The sequence below is a fragment of the Carcharhinus amblyrhynchos genome, chromosome 19, assembly GCF_965287045.1.
Source record: "Carcharhinus amblyrhynchos chromosome 19, sCarAmb.v2.hapA, whole genome shotgun sequence".
NCBI lineage: Eukaryota > Metazoa > Chordata > Chondrichthyes > Carcharhiniformes > Carcharhinidae > Carcharhinus > Carcharhinus amblyrhynchos.
Genome location: NC_137342.1, coordinates 28,058,570 through 28,078,707, shown reverse-complemented (window position 1 = coordinate 28,078,707; position 20,138 = coordinate 28,058,570). Strand labels below are relative to the sequence as shown.

General features: G+C 42.9%; 1 protein-coding gene across 1 annotated transcript in view; it reads right to left on the bottom strand.

Moving 5' to 3' along the window:
* Positions 1-406: 406 nt before the first annotated feature.
* LOC145355641 (guanine nucleotide-binding protein G(t) subunit alpha-2-like) overlaps positions 407-20,138 on the bottom strand; it is a 77,220-nt gene continuing 57,488 nt past the window's right edge. The window contains exon 8 of the mRNA XM_080207884.1: positions 407-1,264. Within this exon, the coding sequence (XP_080064010.1) occupies positions 1,074-1,264 (191 nt within the window). The 3' untranslated portion in view covers positions 407-1,073. The remainder of the gene's footprint in view (positions 1,265-20,138) is intronic.

The window sequence follows — 20,138 nt, the reverse complement described above, 5'->3', positions numbered from 1 at the left end:
TGTTTTGGGCTCGAATCAGATAGCAGCCATTTTCGGGCCTAGGTTAAGTAACAGATGCGGGCGCAGATCATGTTAATGGCCTTACGCCCGACTTTACCATGTTTTTGCACCCGAAAACCGGTGCAATACAATGGTAAAATCGGGCCCACAATGTAATAACAACACAACATTCCCATTCTGATTCCATTTTTCTCTCATCCCAGAATGGCTGTCAGCAAAAGTGAGCCTGTCTTTTGGTTGTAATTTATCTGCATTGTGATGTACATTGTGACAATCATGATAAACAGTTTGTAATGTTCTTAGCATATAATGTCAAAAATGACTAACAGCAACTTGTGTTTAAAGAGTGTTTTTAATGTCACAAAACGCTGAAGGGACTTCACAGGAACCTTATCAAACAAAATCTGACACTGAGCCTCATAAGGAGATAACAGGACAGAAAACAAAAAAAAACTTGGTCAAAAGAGTGAGGTTTTAAGGAGGAAACAGAGGGGTTTGGGGAGGAAATTCCAGAGTTCAGATTTGTGGCAGCAGAAAGCATGCCCACATAACCTCAGCTGGAAGAGTCCCTCATCAATCGGCCCACTTGTAGTATATTGACTGAAAAACAAAGCAACTCACTTATTTGCAGCTATCGGTGCTGCATTCATCTTACAGTCTCTGTTCCTTCCATTGCACTTCTACCTTGCTTTTTCACTGAACCTGATCCTTTGTGGCTTGTCACAGCCTGTCCCTGCCTCTGGACCAAATGTGCTTTTATTATTTCTTTAGAACTATTTTTCTCATCCTGAAATTCAAACAATATTATCTGGCCAGTGATAGGATAAAGTGAAGAACATCCCACTTACAAAGAGGCAGTAAACTTTGAAGGAAAGGGTCTTTCTTTGCCTCAGTTGTGTCGAGAGTCATTTCAAATATCCCACATTATTTTAAGACATAATCTTCCAAAGAAATACATGTTCAATAATCCACCATAACATTGACAGGTTCTTGTAATATCTGCATCTTCATAATTATTGATATGAATGTTGTGGTTTACTGCAGGAATTGTCAGGAAGCAGAAATGGAAAGAATCAGAAGAGACCACAGCCCTTCAGATTTTCTTTGATGATGATATCTGCTACTGCATCAAACACAAACTTAACATTCTGTGTATCCGTAGCACAAGTCATATGAGAGTAAATCTCTTTAATATCTTGCCGCAGGTTGAGATTCAGGTATTGAGCCTTGATATAATTTCCAGCATCTTCAAATGTGTTGGAACCTGGTGAACAAGATGAACAAAAACAAAGGAGACATATTTTCATGCTAAACAATGATAAAGAAGGTTTACTTATTCCAATGATACTTGACATATGTCTCAGATTAAGTTTTGCGCGGGCTTGCATCTTGAGAGCAATCTTGCAAAAAAAAACCTACAGAGATGAAAATAATAAAAATATTGAGGTATTGGGGTATCTTTTGATACAACATATGAGTTAAGAAGAGGAGAAGGCCACTCGATCCTTCAAGCCTGCTCCATCTGTGACGATACTATGCCTTTGTAAAATGTATTTGAGTCATATAGTTGTGCAGGATCTATTGTACTGGTTTTATGCCTAGTGTCTGCCAGCATTATGTATTGCTGCTGCTGCAGCATTATTGCTTCTAATGTTGGTTTTAATCTGCAGTTCTCCCCTGGGATTTTTCAGAGAAGGACTTGAATGGGATGATTGGCAGGTATGGCCATATGATGGGGAAGCTATGCTGACATGGAATATATTCAAGCTCAGATACTGTTTTGGAGTTGAGAGAAAGCAGTGCCTCTCTTTTCCCCTCTCTGAAGTTGGAATCTGCTAGTTGATAAGTTTCTTTCTTGGACATTCTGCTGTATGAGAATGGATTTTTCTCTGAAAATTATTGTCTGGATCTCTGTCCAGAAGTGCTAAAAAGCTGAAAATCCAGTCTCACATGAACACACTTACTTTTTGTGCTCACTAATTCTGAAGAAGGGTGGATTGTTCTCCCTGGAAAGAGAGGCTGAAGGACAACCTGATAGAAGTTTACAAAATTATGAGAGGTATAGGAAGAGTGAACAGTCGGAAGCTTTCTCCCAGGGCAGAAATGACAATTACAAGGGAGCACAAGTTCAGGATAAGGGGGGGAAATGTTCATTGGAGATGTGTGGGGGAGTTTTTTTTTTACACAGAGGGTAGTGGGAGCCTATAATGCACTGCCAAGTGAGGTGGCTGAAGCAGTTACGTTAGCCACATTTAAGACTTATCTTGATAGACACATGAAAAAATGGGGAATAGAGGGGTATAAGTGATTGGTGAAGATAGGTAAACATGATTGGCGCAAGCTTGGAGGGACAAAGGGCCTGATCCTATGCTGTACTGTTCTTTGTTCTTTGAGTGTATGTTGATAGGGTATTGCTTTAAATTGGAACAACAGAGATAGCTAGCTGTTGAGGATTATACTTTGCCATGTCTAAGTATTTTAATTGATAAATATTATGCTAATTCTTTTTGTTATATTCTAATTGTGTTTTTAAAAATAAAGCTTGTTTTGATAAAAATTTCCTCACTGATTACTTAAATCATACCTGGAGTGAAACACCTTTTGCTCACCCTAATACCAAAATCAAATACAAACGTTGAGGTCTAGGCTAACTTTATAACATACCTTGGAGTTTCTGATCTGGGTTTCAATAGGATCATAGTTCACCTGATTTCAACCTCAACTGCACATTTCCACCTATCCCTTATGTCCTTTCACTCCCTTACTTATCAAGAATCTATCTAACTCTGCCCCCTGCCATTTTTCCCAGGGTACTGGTACCAGTTGCCCACTTTTACCACATCAGTTTTTGTACCACATTCATCTCCCTTTTTTTGTACCCTATGTCAATTTGCACATGGCCCAGGTAGTAAACCAAAGGTTATTAACTTTGAGGTTCTTCTTTATAGTTTAATATCTAGCTCCTCACTCTATGCAGAACATATTTCCTAGTTCTACCTATGTTGTTGGCACCTGATTGGACCTCAATGACTGGATTCTCCCTCTCCCACTGCACGTTCCATCTCTAGACCTGATCTGATATCTCAAGCCCTGGCACTGGCCAGGCAACACAACTGTCTGGACTCTGCTCTCTGCTGCAGAAAACAGTGTCAATCCCTCTCAATGTTTTGTCCCCTACTACCATGACATTCACTTTTCCTTCCCCACTTTAATTACTTCCTTTACCACAGCACCAGTTTGCTCACCCTGCACTCATACAAACAAGCTGAGGGAATCTCAAACTGCAAAAAGCTAAGGCTCCTGCACTCCTCCCCTTACCTGCCTCATTCACAGTCATAACCTGCTGTCCCTGACAAACCAAAAGACCCCATCCTAAGGCGTTTGACTGCCTCTTGGTACAAAGCATCCAGGTAACTTACCCTCTCTCTAATGTGTTAAAGTGTCTGCAGCTCAGCCTCCAGTTTGCTGCAGATGTGTTTGCCCTGGCCCACTGGCATCTCAGAACTCCCATATGCTGCAGATTGACACAATCCTTAATCTGTTTTAATTAATTACTCTCTTATATTATTCAGTTCTTTTATTTTCTTGTTTTATATATTTTGTTAATCTTACCACGATGTCATTTGCTATTTTAAACCTTAGGAATGGAATAGACCTTAACCACTTACCGGATACTCACCAAATAGTTAGCTTCTTTCCCTGCAGTAGAATAAGAACTAATTCCTACAGGACGAAAAAGATAGAGAAAGCAAAAGGAGAGAAAAGGAACACATTCTTCTCATTGTCACCAAACTCCCAGGTATGCAGTTGTTTGCCAAAGCTGCTCTAACGACCCCTGAATTATAGTGAATTGAATTTGGAGCTAGAGTAACCAGATTCAACCTGTTAGATAACTAACTAATCAGCTTTCTCAGCAGAATGTATTTATCCTGCTGAAGGAACTTACTTGACATGCACAGTACTTTCCAGTTAGCGCTGATTACGGGAAAGAGTAGATTTTTCAAGAACAAGATGAACACTTTAAACTCCCGCACTCATCCAATTCCTAGGTGTGCACTCAGTTCCAAAGCTGCAATAAAGGTCCTTGAATCTAAAGCAAACTGGTGAAGGTCAGGTATGAAGAGTTAATCCTTCAGGTCAGAGGTAGTAATAGAGGCAAGTACAATTTTGCCATTCAGAAAACATTTAGACAGTTACATGTGTAGGATGGGTACAGAAGCATATTGGCCAAACATAGATAATTGGGACTAACTTAGTGGTTAAAAAAAGGGGCAGCATGAACAAGTCGGCTGAAGGGTCTGTTTCCATGCTGTAAACTTTTATGATTCTATGACACATTATTCCATATGCAATTTTAAATAAGTGATGTAAGTTAACTGACTGAAACTGGAATAAAATGTTACCATGGAATTAAATATAAGCATGTTAAGAGTTAATACAGAATCAAACCATTTTCTTCTATTTCTATAATAATGAGGCATTAAAGCTTTGTATATATCATACCTTGCACTTTATACCAATCGCTGCCATCCTTATCTCTTTTCTGTATATTGTATTATTTCTGTATTATCAGTGTTGCCCTGTCTCTGTCCTGCAATTCTCTGTGTTAAATTGCCCCCGGGCTTCCAGCTGCCTATCAATAATTCTCTCCCAGTCGCTGCTACCTTTAGTTCCTTCATCACTCTCGGATGTCTTACTATTTTCATTTACCGCAAGGTCTCCATTGCCTTTCATTTTCAACCCTACAGCAGGCTAGAAAATGACGAACAGCAGGAAATCCCAAACTTTGTGACCAAAATATCCAAAAGGCTTTAAGTGTTCATAGTAGCAATGCTAATATCCTGTTACAGTTTCTGAGAGATTTGTAGGGGGCAAGTTAACCATGAAAAGTAATCAAAACCAGCAAAAAAAAACACGAATAGAAAGTCTAGTCAAGGGTATAGAAGATTTCAATTCCTACTCTGAAATGTTCTAGAAATAAGCACCTTTAAACCTGTTAAATTTACTGTTCAAATCTGCAAGTGGATTCCCCGTCTTTGAATATTTCTCATTATCAGTCGCAGCCACTGTTTATTGTTGGGTTTAATTCCCAATACCTTCAAGGTAAATTAGTGCAGTCTAATTTTTTTGAAGTTGCAAATAAAAATAAGTTTTTAAAGGCTGGGAGGCCTAATTCATATTTTATTGCAAATCATTGAACCATGTTCAAATTTAATCTGCTCCTGCAACCACTTGACTCTCTTGTATTCCTATCAACTTCCTCCACAGCTGATTTCTCACAAGCTTTAGCTCCGTTCAATCATTCCCTGCTGATTTCACGAGCAATTTTACTTTTATTAGAAGAAAATGTTGTAAATGGAACAGTAAACAAATAAATTATTTGCACTGTGTTCTCATTTCGATAATTTATTTGTCTTTCTTTTTGTGAGCCAGACAGTCAGACGTTACTGAAAAGCTCACACTTGCCATATTAACCATTTTTTAAAAAATTATCCATTCATGGGATATGGACGTCACTGGTTGGGCCAGCATTTTTTGCCCATCCCTGAGGGCATTTAAGAGTCAACCACATTGCTGTGGGTCTGGAGTCACATGCAAGCCAGACCAGGTAAGGACAGCAGATTTCCTTCCCAAAAGGGCATTAGTGAACCAGATGGGTGTTTTATAACAATCATTTCATGGTCATTAGCCTTTTAATTCCAGATTTTTATTGAATTCAAATTTCACCATCTGCTATGGTGGGATTCAAACCTGAGTTCCCAGAGCATTACACTGGGTCTCTGGATTATTAGTACCAGGGACAATACCACTACACCACCACCTTCCCCAGGCTTGTAGGCTGGCAATCTCTGGCTCTTCAGTACATTTGTTTGCACACTGTTAAAATAAAGGATCCTTCTGTTTATCCCTATTTTTGACAATATGTTATGAGAAAAAAACATATTTTAAAATCGGACTATATCGGGATTTGTTATTGAAATATCATGGGAGAGGGAAGAATGCACTCTCTCCAAATACATGAACAGGTAGGTTAAGGGAAATCAGACACCAGTTGCTGGAAGCTAGAAATCGGGTTTGAAAAACAGCATTCTACTGATCAATCTTGCAGTGTAAATGACACCTCCGTGAGTAATTTTGAAGCGTTGCCCAGTTGATTAATTATCAAACTGGCTGACTCAAATGATAACAAGAGCTGCATTTTCAGGCCCAGGCGATGATGGGAACCAACCCCAGGTTTGGGTGGGAAGTCTGTCCCCCAGGCAGGCTGCTCACTTAAAACTATTTCAATGTCCTTTCCTGGGAGTTTATCACGTGGTCCTATCATTGCCATCATTTTTATTTTGTTATTTTTGTGTCTGGAGTACAATTTATTTTCATATTCTTTGACAGTTTAACTTTGCAGTTTCTCTTTGTTTTCCTAATTTTATTTTGCTTGCTTCCTAGCCTTTTGGCCCTTTTATTATCTTCTCCTATGTTGTTGTGATCACCCCTCACGAGGTCCATGGGGAATCACTGATTGAGCTCCCCCTAGGGCTCATTGAGCATTGGTTCCCCTGGTAGCAGGCAGTGGCCTGCCCAGCTGGAACTCATTGCCTAAGGCTTTTATAAGGCAGACCCAAGACTGGGCCTGCTAAACTGTAGTCCCAGGCAGGGACTAGAGTGTACGTGTACACAACAGTAGTGGTTTTACTTTGCATCCTGTAATAAAATATGTTCTTTTCCTGTCAGTGGCAGTCACTATCAAAGGCAGAATTAGGGCTCACAGGGCTACTAACCTGACATGGCAGGTTGCTGATTAGGCTCATTAGGACTCTTAAGTCCAATTAAAGGAAGCTGACTGGAAATTCCAGTCACTCTCCAGTTTCCTGCACTGCAGGGGACAGCTTTCGGTGACTAGAAGCAGAGGCCTAGTGTCTGGCCAGCCTGCCTAGTGTGACAGCAGTCACATGTTATCCTGTAGAGAGGCTTTCCCCTTCCCCACTGTAGTAGCCAAACTGCAAAAAACGTATTTTGTTAAAGTTTGGAAAAAGTTCCCAGTCTGAACTCCCTCCCTTACATCTACCTCCCCCCTTACTCCTTCCTCGCCCCAGACTCCCTTCCCTCCGCACATCTTCCAATGGATTTGTCAAGCATAACTTCCCCTTTGTTAATCCATGCTGACTTTGTCTGATTATACCATTGCTTTTCAAATACTGAATTAAGAAATCCTTGATAATAGACTCTAGTAACTTCCCCAGTACTGATGTTAGGTTCGCTGGTCTATAGTGCTGTTTTCTCTCTACCTTCCTTTTTGAATAGTGAGTTTACATTATCTACCTTCCAACCAGTCCAGAGTCCAAAGAATTTTGAAAAATGACCACCAATAGGTCTATTACCATGGCCATTTTCTGAAGGAATCTGCTGAGGCTACAAAGAGAATGTGAGGGCACATTTGCAGGGGAGTCATTTTGGGGCCCACTTACTTCTTTTATCTGTTCTGATACATTTCCCCTAAACAGAGTTCCCCTCGAAGCCACTCACCATTCTGCCTTGGAAATATATCACTGTTCCTTCACTGTGGCTGGGTTAAAAGCCTGGAACTCCCTCCCTAACAGCATGGTGGGTGTGCTCACAGCACATGGACTGCAGCAGATTTAAGTTGTCAGCTCACCACCATCTTCCCAAACTCTGAATATTAAGTACCAGTGCTCAAGGGCAATTAGGGATGGGCAAAGAATGCTGGCCTAGCCTGTGATGCCCACATCCCTTGAATGAATAAAAACGAAAGATCCCGCTGTCCTTTGTTGGATTTTACATATTATGTGTAAAAACTTTAATCAGGCAGTTGAGGTTGACCTGTTAGAGTATGAGCTCCCTGATTAATGGTCAAATTGATGGGTCAATCAGGGAGCCTCTTGCTTTGTATTTAATCAGGAATGTCAGTTCCTCTGGGACTCCTAGTGTAGACTGCTAACTGAAAGCACTCTGTATACTGTTGTCAGACTTGTAAATACAGGGATTTTGGTGAAGGGACTTCTGCCTTTGAGGACTTATTACACTGGGTAAGAAGGAATCCTACAGGCATTGTTAAAACTGTAGACCTTTCTTTTTTCCAGTTTGTTCAGGGATTATTTTTCTCTGTTCTCTATGTAAGTAGGAATGATCACCTGGCAATAACGGAGACCTCAGGTTTCACACTTCATGAACTCAGCTTGCTCAGAAAGGGGCACAATAGTGAAACTTAGAACAACATACTTGTGCAAAGAGAATTATCCTTGCTGGTGTAGTTCATGCAATAGTTGGTGAGGTAAATAGAAATGATAAACAGATTCTTTGGTGCAAAGCAGTGAATCAATCTTGAGGTTTATATGACAGTTATAGACTGAGCTTTGCTCCTTGTGCTTTATGATCTTTAGAACCTGAGCACTAACTTAATGCTTTGTGATCATTCCTACTAACATAAAACGCAGATAAAAATAATAAGTTGTCTGTGAGTGATTTATCCAGGCAGAGTAAGAATTATAATCTCCCTTCTCGGAAATGAAGAAACTAAAAATGATTTGTGATGAGGTTTTTGGAAATTCTGGATAAGATGACAGAAAGGAAGCCCAAATATTATATATTGTTATTCCAGAGGCTCACAGGATTTCTGTATATTTATTCAGCAGAATTCAGTGATTGAGTTTCACATTTCCAGCTTCTTCAAATGTTCCCCAGATGCAATCATCTAAAAACTACCCTCTGAACCTGACTATGCTTTAATTCATCACTCGCCTAGTCATCATGGTCATTTGTTACACAAGTACATTGAAATCTGAATACTGCATACAAATGCTCAAACCTTAATATTTAATGTCCCCAGTAAATTATTATATTTTCATTTGCTAATATTTGAAAAAAGTGGCACGGTGGCACAATGGTTAACACTGCTGTCTCATAGCACCAAGGGCTTGGGTTCAATTCCCAGCTTGGGTCATGGTCTGTGTGGAGCCTGCACATTCCTCCCGTGTCTGTGTGGGTTTCCTCCGCGTGCTCTGGTTTCCTCCCACAGTCTGAAAGATGTGCTGGTTAGGTGCATTGGTCATGTTAAATTCTCCCTCAGTGTAGTTGAACAGGTGCCGGAGTGTGGTGACTAGGGGCTTTTCACAGTAACTTCACTACACTGTTAATGAAAGTCTACTTGTGACACTAAGGAATAAACTTTAAAAGAAAAGTTTAGACGGGCCCAGTCACAAGCTCAGACCCATGGGTGTCAGATCGATATCTTGAATCAGTTGTTAACTGATTATGATATTGGGCCCGATTTTACCATTGCATCGCACCCAAAAGCTTGGTAAAGTTGGGTGTGAGGTGATTAGCATGATCTGTGCCCGTGTCCACACAGATGCCCACTTTACAGAGGCCTAAAAATGGCCACAATCCAAACCGTGCCTGAAACTGGTGCTACAGTGATTTAAATGCAGTTGCATGCATTTAAATTGAATTAATGGGCTGCCCGTATAGCTTTATCTGCATTTCCCCCTTTATCATCACATTCATGCGTCCAGAGGTCTGTTTCGGGCACTCTAGCTTCTGAAGAGGTAAGTTCGGAACTCCCATCAGCACTCTGACTCAGATTGGAGGCAGGTCAGGTCATTCTTCGGTGAGGGGGAGGGAGGAGGGAGGCCCGATTGTTCTCTGGTGGGGGGGTGAGGGGGAAAGGAAGTGGGTCAGATGTATTTCTGTCGGGGGCGGGAGGGTAGGAGGGAGGCCAGATCATTCTTTGGTGGGGGGTAGGGGGGAGGGAGGCAGGTCAGATGTACCTCTGGTTGCGGCAGGGACAGGGAGAAGGGAGGCCAGATCATTCTCTGGTTGTGGTGGGAGGGGAGTGCAGAGGGAAGTGGGTCAGATGTACTTCTGGTTGGGGTGGGGCAGGAGAAGGGAGGCCAGATCATTCTCTGGTGGGAGGGAGACAGGTTGGATATATCTCTGGTGGGGGCGAGGGGGAGGAGGGAGGCCCAGTCATTCTCTGTTGAGGAAGGAAGGAGGGGGGAAGTGGGTCAGATGTATCTCTGGTGGGGCGTGGGGGGGGGGGAGGGGTGCGGCGAGGATAGAGGCCAGATCATTGTCTGGTGGGGGGCAGGGGAAAGGGATGCGGATCAGATATATCTCTGATGGGGTGGGGGGAGAGAGGAGGGAGGCCCGATCATCCTCTAGTGGAGGGAAAGGGGGGAGGGAGGCCAGATCGCTCTCTGGCGGCAGGGAAAGGGGAATGTGGGGAGGGAGTCCAGATGGTTTTCTGGCGGGAGGAGGAGGGATGCCCAATCATTCTCTGGTAGGCGGGGAGTGAAGCCAGATGGATCCTTGGTGGGGGCGGTGGGGGACCGCTACGTCTCTGTGAGCAATTGGTGGGGAAGGAAGGGGGACAGAGGGTCGTGATCGGTTTGGGTAGTGGGGCGGTGGGTGGATAAGAGGGACAGTTATGTTATGGAGGTGGGATGATGTCTGTGGGGCCATCGCTCCTGCTTTTCAATCCTGGGCCGCTTTACCTGCTTTCTGTGGCCCGGGAGTCATGTGAGAGGGGCAGGTTTTTCAAATTTTTTTCACTTGTGCATGCACAGTTCAAAGCTCCGTCAGAGCAGCAGCTTTTCGGGTCTGCTAAGCCCTGCCCACAGCACAATTCAGACTTGTGATTTTTTTCTCAGGCTGAGTGCAAATGGGAATACCTGGGAACAGGTTTCCAAGTTGGATCTGAATTGTGCCGAGATTCAGCACTCAGAATAAAAATGGTAAAATCGGGCCCATTCTCTCTTTATCGGAGCAATGGATGGCACTGTTATCTCATAGCACGAGGGATCCAGGTTCGAATCTGGCCTGGGGTCTGTCTTTGTGGAGTTTGCACATTCTCTCCCCTGTTTACAAAAGAAGGTGACGAGGTAGAGGCTACGCCTCTTTCTGAATAGGTTAGGAATGGGGACTAAAAGGATATAGGAACGGAGCAAATACATAGGATAAGGCTGACTTTTCAAATGGAGGATAGGTGAACAAGAGCTGGTTGAGCCAGGCAGATTGCTTCTGTGTTGTACCTCATCTGCTTTAGAGTTCAGTCATTAACAATTGTTCCCGTTTTGTACATAAAGAAATGACTATTATCTGCCTGATTATAGAAAATATCACTGGGCATTTCAGAAAGTTGCTAAATTATAGTATTGTAGATAGAAAGTTACAGGGAAGGTCTTTTCAAACAGTAAGTTACAGATAACGTTCATCCTTTGAAGACAGGGGACAAAGGCAGGAGGATATAGTTATTGGAAGGGGTCAAGAGTTCCTGATGCCCAGAGGATTTTCAGTATCATCATAAATGACACAGTCACATTTCCCATATACTCCGAGACATAAGGACATTCCAAATGCATTTAGAGATTGGCAGATCTCTTACAGATTTGCGTCATACTATTTCCGAGGAAGAAAGGACAGCTGAGCTGTATCTTGTTCATCTTTGCAGCAACACAATAACTGAACTTAAAGAGTATCTATCGTATACAGTTCTCTCTGCAACTGTGCCTTTTCAGTGGTGTACAATGAAATAAAATCACTTATTTTCAGGACTATTTCTCTCATCTTTGTCAAGATACAAAATGACCTTCAGTTCAACTGTCAGATCTTCCATTCACTGTAAAATAATTTGTTGATCTTTAAACCTTTTTGAAATTATCACATCTCTTCAGGTATTGATGTTTCTCTCACTCAATGCTAAATCTCTTCCGTTGAACCTTTTATCCATGCCTTCACTCAAGGTTGCTCAATCACTGGAAACAGTCTCTTAATATTGGGTCCTTTCATATCTTCAGAAAACGCTTATCAATGTATCCCCTAGTGTTTTCTGTTCTAAAACTTCTCGCATGGATTCCCAGCAGTATCTGCAGGACCACATTATAGAACAATTCATTCATTGTTTTTACTTCATTTAGTTTGCTTTCTCAGCTCCCCATTCAATACAGAACATCACAACAACTCATTTTGATCACTACTGTCATTTCATCTTCTTGCCCAGTCTTTTCAACTTTAAGGTTGTCCTGAAGTACGGCACTTGGGTTAGCAACTAGATTTCGCAATTAACAATGATGTAAACTATATAGTATTTGAAGGTTATTATTTACACTCATCTTACACTTGTTTAACAAAAAACATTTAAAACACAGCATGATTATCACTGTTGCCTCACAGTGCCAAGGATCCGGGTTTGATTCCTGGCATGGGTCACTGTCTGTGTGGATTTTGCACATTCTCCCTGTGTCTGAGTAGGTTTCCTCTGGGTGCTCTGGTTTTCTCCCACAGTCCAAAGATGTTAGATGGATTGGCCATGCTAAATTACCTCTTAGTGTCAGGGGAACTAGCTAGAGTAAATACATGGGGTTATGAGGATTGGGCCTGGGTGGGATTGTGGTCAGTGCAGGCTCAATGGGTTGAATGGCCTCCACTGTAGGATTCTATGACAACTTAATTTTTCCAGAGCAGCACTTCTGCTTCTTTTTGTGGTCAAATTCCCCATCCTGATTCTGGGCCCAGATTTTGAGTTGTGCAATGAACACGCACCTGGTGCCCAACTGATCTAAATTATTCCATCGACTTCTTCAACATACTGGCACTTTGATGCCAGCACTGGTCTTAATTCTACAGAAGATTCATGGCTCCACAAGAGGTTTCTTTAGTTAAAAATCTCTACATTTAGTCAATGGTCACAATGGCTGAAGAATCCTGAATAGTGTAGGCTTGCTTATTGATTTTGCTAAGTGGTCCTCAACATGCATTAGATCCCTTTTAACATCTTTAAGGGGGCTAAAGCAGATGCTTAAAAAGGGAGTTGCAAATTCATGCATCTGAATGTTCTCAAGGCCGGCATTTATTGTCCATCTCTAATTAACCTCGAGAACAAGACAGCAAACTGTCTTCTTAATTACAATTATTGTGAAGCCAATTCAGAGGGCAGTTAAGAGCCAACCACATTGCTTTTGGTCAGGAACCACCTATTGGTAAGGGCAGAAGATTTTCTGTAAAGACATTAATGAACCAGATTGGTTTTGACAATGATCCAGTAGTATCACAGTTATTCAGTCTCTATTTGAAATTTATTTAATAAGTTGAATTTAAGTTCCTCAGCTGCCATGGTGGCATGTCCCTGGGCCATTGGACCAGCCCTCTGGATTATTAGTCCAGTAATAATGGACTGGATTTTCTGACCTCATCCACAGCTGGGATTTTCCAGTCCTGTTGCAGTGAATGGAGATTTGGCTAAGCATTCTCAGTGGCAGCGGGGAGTGAATAGCTGGGGAAATCCGGCCATCAAGACTACCCCTTCATACTTCCAATGAGGGCACGCTTATACAAAGGAGAGGGGTAAGACGTGACAGGAGAGCTCCAAGCCGTGATCTGCTCTTTGTGTTCCATGTGGGAGGCAGGGAATGTTTCTAATACCTGGGGCCAGCATGTGTGTTGGAAGTGTCTCCAGCTGCAGCTCCTGGAAGCCCACATTTCGGATCTGGAGCGGCGGCTTGGTGCACTGGAGCATCTTCCTGGCAGAAAGTATTGTAGATAACATGTACAGAGAGATGGTCACGCCGCAGGCTCAGACTCCACAGGCAGGGAGGGATTGGGGGATCACCAGGCAGAGCAAGAGTGCAGTAATCTCCTGTGGCCGTTCCTCTGCAATATAGCAAGGGATATAGCATTTTGGACACAGTTGAGGGGAATGGCCTTTCAGGGGAAAACAACAACAGCCAAATTCATGGTTGGTTCTGCTGCAGGGGGGAGGAGTAAAAAGTGTGGGAATGCAGTTGTTATAGGGAATTCAATTGTAAGGGGAATAGATAGGCTTTCTTGGCCAAAAACAAGATAGTTGCATCCCTGGTGCTAGGGTCCAGGATGTCTCGGAGTGGCAGCAGGACCTTCTGAAAGAGGAGGGTGAACAGCCAGCAGATACTTACCAGAGTGGTTGGGAAGGGTTTAAACTAATATGGCAGAGGGATGGGAAACTTTGCAAGGATTCAGAGCAGAGAGAATTAAGAACTAGAGGAAAAGACAGTAAGGAGAATAAGGAAAGTGAAAGGCAGCAAAATCAAGGGCCAGAATCAGATAAGGACTGAGTAAAAAAAAGTAGGAAAGGGGAAAGAACTGTTAAAAGTGCCTGAATGCTTAGAGCATTTGAAACAAAATGGATGAATTAGTTGCACAGATAGATGTAAATAGGTATGACATCATTGGCATTACAGAGATGTGGCTCCAAGGTGAGGAAGGATAGGAACTAAATATTGAGGCTATTCAGTGTTTAGGAAGGTTAGACAGAAAGAAAAAGGTGATGGAGCTGCATTGTTGATTAAAGGTTCTTTTGATACGATAGTGAGGAAAGATACTAGCATAAATGATATGGAATCTGTATGGATTGAGTTAAGAAACAAAAGGGGGCAAAAAACATTGGAGGGGGTGGTATACAAACCACCAAACTGCAGTGGTAATGTTGGGAAAAGGAATAGACAGAAAATCAGAGATTCATGTGTTAAAGAAATAACTATGGCTTCAATCTGGGAGAGTCAAATTAGTCACAGTACAATAGAGGAGGAATATCTGGATGTATACTGGATGATTTTCTGGACCATTACATTGAGGAATGAAAAAGGGAGCAGGCCATCTTGGACTGGGTGTTATGCAATGAGAAAGGATTAGTTTGCAATTTAGTTGTAAGAGAATCCTTGGGGGATGAGTGACCATAACATGGTAGAATTCTTTGTCAAGGTGAATAGTGATGTATTCGATTCTGAGGCCAGGGTCTGGGATCTCATAGAAACTTATAAAATTCTAACAGGATTAGACAGGGTAGATTCAGAAACAATGGGGTTGATTCTCCCAAAACTGGCGGGAAAATTGTTCTAAATCCTGACTAATCTGTTGGTTCAGCTTCTCACCTGAATCTCTGTGTACTGAAGAGGTCCCAGTCCCGAATATCATTAAAAACCGGGGGATGGGGTCTACTTACGTCGGAGTTTGACAGTTCTGGAGCTCTGCGCATGTGCCGTGGCCCCAAACTGTCAACCTCCATTTGCTGACCAGCTCAATCGCCATCCCAGAGCTCACCGATGTCCAGGCCCCACTTGGCAGTGGCAATCCCCCACCTCCCTCACTCCGGCAGACACCCCCTGCCGCTGACGTCCCCCCAGGGTCACATACCCTGAAGGTAGGCCCCCCGCTAACAACTACCCCAATTGCTGCCATCCTTCCATCCCAGACTGATCCTGTCTGCAGGGTGGCAGCGGGAACCCCCACCTCCACCGGTTGCCCCATGTCATGCCCCTTGGCACTGCCCAATGCCTGGTGGACAGTGAAATGTGTAGCATTTATACTTCATAGCAGATTGCATCACCTGTGACTAAATATCCCGTTTTTTTGAATGTGTGTCTTACGCTTTAAGGGGTTGCTTCAAGTCATCCTTGAAACATTTCCTCAGATCTCCTTATGTCCTTTTTCCTGTTATTAACTGGCTGGAGAATAGTACTTTGGGAACTCATCTGGCTGACATACATATCCCACCCATTGAGCTGCAGTCAACATGACTGGCATTGAAGTCATAATTCTACAGGTGATTATTTGGCCATACTCAAGCAAGCTTTCAACTTCCTTTTGACAAGGGCTGAGGTGCACTTTGGTGAATATTTTTAGCTTTTTCATTCTCAGTGGCAAACTATCCAAATTGCGGAGCTGAATGAAAAGCGTTAGCAAATATATTTATACCACACACCTCCAGCTTTGTTTTAGCTTCAGATTGTGTTGGTCCAAAAATAACAGAAGCTGTTCTGCTTATAATCAGTCGACTGCACATGGCTGTAGGAGGTTTAATGAAAAGAATGGCTTTTTTCATTAAGGTTCACTGATTATCCTTTCTTTCATTAGAATCATGCCTTCTTGTCAGCTATGCACTGCAGGTCACAGATCAGTGTTTTTGTAACTACATTTGGATTTTAAGCCAGATCTACCCTGCTCACCAGCTGCAGTCTCATCTTAAATTCAATTCCTGGCACAGTTGTCCAGGTAAAAACCAGCCACGTCGCTCCATGGCCTTCATACGATGCATATAATTTTAATTTCCATTAATGTGAAACTCCAATTTAGAGACTAATGCAGGCAGGAAATTATGAAGCTACTGCAGTGACTTCTGCCTGTTCTTTCCTGTCCTCAATGGGTCTTCAAATTACTCTTCTCATGAATATACTAGATTGAAAATAAGGTAGAGAATAGAAACCCTGGCAAAGCTTCTAATCATTGCTAAGAACATCAACTCAACAAAGCCTATGACTACTGCTCATCAACATTTCCAGAGTGGAAGCAACTTCATATCTCATATATGTGTCATCACAGTAAGGCTTGGGAAACCTATCAGTTTAACTGTATTAGAAAATGATATTTTATACAAGTGCATGGAGCTCTTTGACTTCTTTGCACTTTTATTCAGCTGATTCTGCTGCTTCCTCTTTTTACATTCTTTCTCATCACTTTGTTCATTGAATCTCCTCCAGCTTCTTCCTGCTTGAATCCTGATCTCAGTTTCTTGAGTTTTCCCTCTGCCTCCCTCATACCTTCTCTGAGCTCATCTCATCCAGATCACCCATCGTCTATACTTAACCCCATTTCCACCTGACCACTCAATTCCCCATCCTGACCATCATGACATTGTTCCCTGATTCCAAATTTGGCAACAACATCCCCTCCTCATAAAACCCAATATCTCTGCTGTGTTAATTTTTCCATCTATAACTCCCCTTTCCTCTCCAAAGTAACTGACTGTGGCAATGTTTCCCAATTCCACACTCACTTTTTCCATATTTCTATGTTGGAAACTCTCTCATGAAGAGTCTGGTTGAGATTCTCCAGCCTTCCAGCCACATGTTTCCCACCAGTGGGAAGTGGTGCGTTGTTTGCTAGTGGCAGGATTCTCTGGCTCGGCCACAGGCAATGGGAATTCCCATTGCCATCACCCCAAGCCGGCGGGAAACCCATGGATGGGGGTGCGCTGCCTCTGTCTCTGTCTCAGGCATAACCAAAGTCACAAATTATATCAGCAGCGGTTCTGGCCAGGATACAATTACCCCTCCTTGTTCTCCTTGACCTCTGACAGGGTTTAACATATAGTGATCTGGCATGGCAGTTTCTGGAGCATTTATTGCAGAGGAAAGCTGGGATGCGACCGTGCACGATTCTCTGGCCTTTGTTTTCTCATCCAGCTGAGGTTATCGCTTCTTTCAATGTCCATCCAAATCGTCAGTCTCCCGAGGTTATGTCTTTCAGCGACAGCTTACATTTCCCATCCTTGGCCACTGCCTCACGTTTAGTCAGACAGTTGGTGACCTCAGTGTCCTATTGAACCTTTATTGAGATTTTGATCCAATTTTCTCTCTACTGCAAAGTTTGACTACTTCCACCTCTGTAACATAACCTGACTTTGCACAAAGACTCCAGCTCATCCTGGGCTAAAACTCTCATTTCTCACCCCTGACTCAACTATTTTGATATTCTCTTGGCCAATCCCCCAACCTCCTTGCTTCATAAACTTTTGCGTATCCAAAACTCCACAAATGAACAAAAAATGAGTTCCTGTCACAGCTAAAATGTCAAACCGCTGTTATGTTTTCAGTTGATGATATATAATTATTGTGACCATCATTTAGAAGTGAAATTTATGAAAGTTCTGAGTTTAAAAAGGGCTTTCTATCAATTCTGATTGAAATCTGTGGAGTGGGGCGTCCTTCAGATTTCAGTTATAACAAATTAAAGATATTTTTAACACCACAATGCCTACTTGCTTTCCTTCACTCATGACTGATCTTTCTATTTGTCATGACTGGGCAAGCTGTGGTAATTTTGTACATTTCCTTTCTTTATGTGAAACTTTGCCAATCTGAGAAAAAATTGTAAATTCAAGCATACGTTGACTGCAATTTTCCAGTCATTAAAATTAATAGGGAAAGTTATGAGGAATATGCACCCGAATTCCTGATGTGCTCCCAATGGGAAAAGCTGCATCTTTGGAATGTATGCTCAAAAAACTAACCTCAGCTGATGAAGTGAGGGTGGCACAGTGGTTAGCATTGCTGCCTTACTGTGCCAGGGACCCAGGTTCGATTCCCAGCTTGGGTCACTGTGCGGAGTTTCCACGTTCTACCCATGTCTCCGTGGGTTTCCCCTGAGTGCTCCGGTTTCCTCCCATAGTCTGAAAGATATGCTGGTTAGGTGCATTGGCCATGCTAAATTTTCTCTCTCAATGTACAAACAGGCGCTGGCGCATGGCGACTCGGGGATTTTCACAGTAACTTCATTGCAGTGTTAATGTAAGCCTACTTGTGACACTTATAAATAAACTTAAAGTTCCCTTTTTTTAAGACTACCCACCAAAAAATTAAAAGACAGACCAGTGCATTCTATTTGGTTTGACTTTTGCCTTTTGATACTCCTCTCTGTTCTGCTTTCTTGTCTTCTTTCTTTTGCGGGATTGCCAATTCTTGTTGGATGGGTTAACTTGAGGTTTAATCACATGATGGTCGATCGCAGGACACATATTGCCTGTAGTTTGCAAACATTGTTGCAAAAATCAGGGCCTCTGCAGTTGATTATCTTTGCTCCTAGTTTTGTACCAGCAACAAACGCTTAAGAAATTCTGAGAATTAGAGAATTCTGCCTGAAACAGCGAGGGAAGCACATAGGTGTGGAGATCTGACATAATGAGGCCCTGGGAGAGTAAGAGTGGCTAATGAGGATCAAACTGTGTGTTCAGCCCAAGGAGGAAGAGTCTGTAAATGTATCTGGAATTCATAAGGTCCATGATGGCACATTCAAAATACTAACGCAATCTGAAGACAGGAAAGAAGGTACTGGAGATTATAGGAGGTCTGAGGTGAGATACAAACCTTTTTGATTGACTTCAGTTTGAGTGCAAGAGAACTCACCAGGGTGTTGTTGCCTGGTCTCAAGGGTGTTGATATGAGGAGAGGTTGAATAAGCTAGGATTGTTTTCACTGGAAAGATGGAGACTGAAGGGAGGCCTGATAGAGGTTTACAAACTGATGAAAGGCATAGATAGGTCAGATAGTCAGGGGCTTTTTTTCCAGGGTGGAAGTGTCAATTACAAGGGGGCACAGGTTCAAGGTAAGATGGGGAGAGTTTAAGGGAGGTTTTTCATTTCGGGGAGGTTTTTCATGCAGAGAGCGGTGGGTGTCTGGAATGTGCTTCCAGAGGAGGTGGTGGAAGCGGGCGCATTAGCAACATTTAAGAGACATCTGGATGGGCACATGAATAGGGAGGAAATAGAGGGATACAGTTTGTGTAAGAGCAGAGGGTTTTTTTTAGTTTAGTTAGGGCATCATGATCAGCACAGGCTTAAAGGGCCTGTTCCTGTGCTGTAATTTCCTTTGCTCATAGTTCTTTCTTTGAATGTGCCAGAAATCTTGATACTGGTAGAGTTGAAGAGCAGCTAATCATTTGTTCTGAATGAAGATAATGGAGATAATCTTACCTTCTTCCCCATTGGTTGATGGCTGGGGTGAGTTGGTAAGATCATGAGGATGCTGAATTATCAGAATCACAACCAATATCTTACCTCTACGATCTTACCGGCACCGGATATCTGGCGAGATCAGTCTTACACGAGAAAAGGGTGCAAGGCTGATTATAATATTTCAATCTGATGTTAAATAGGGGCAGTTGTCTGGGCTCACTTGCCTTAGTGGCCTCATCAGCAGGGATCAACAGGGACCTGTCATGTTGGGTTTGCCAGTAGGACTGGAGGCCTTTGAGGTGCCCCAGGAGGTGGGTGGGGCAGGGGGTGCCTGTTGGGCACTTCCAGCCTGGCACCTTCACACTGCCATCCTGGCACACTGGCAGTGCCCATCAGTCACTGGGCAGTGCCAAGGAGTCGGGCCCTGAGGGGAGCAGATGGAGCTTACTAGGAAGGGCAAAGCTTGAAGGGGGTGAACATAAGGGGAGGCAGGCAGGGGGACGTTGCACAGTCTGCAACTAGTGATAGACCAGGATAGGGGGGGGTGGGGTTGGGTGGCTATTCTCTGGTCTGTGAGGGGGAAGGGGGGGGGGCAAACATCTGGTCTGTGCGGGGGAGGTTGGGGTCAACTGGTCTGTGAGTG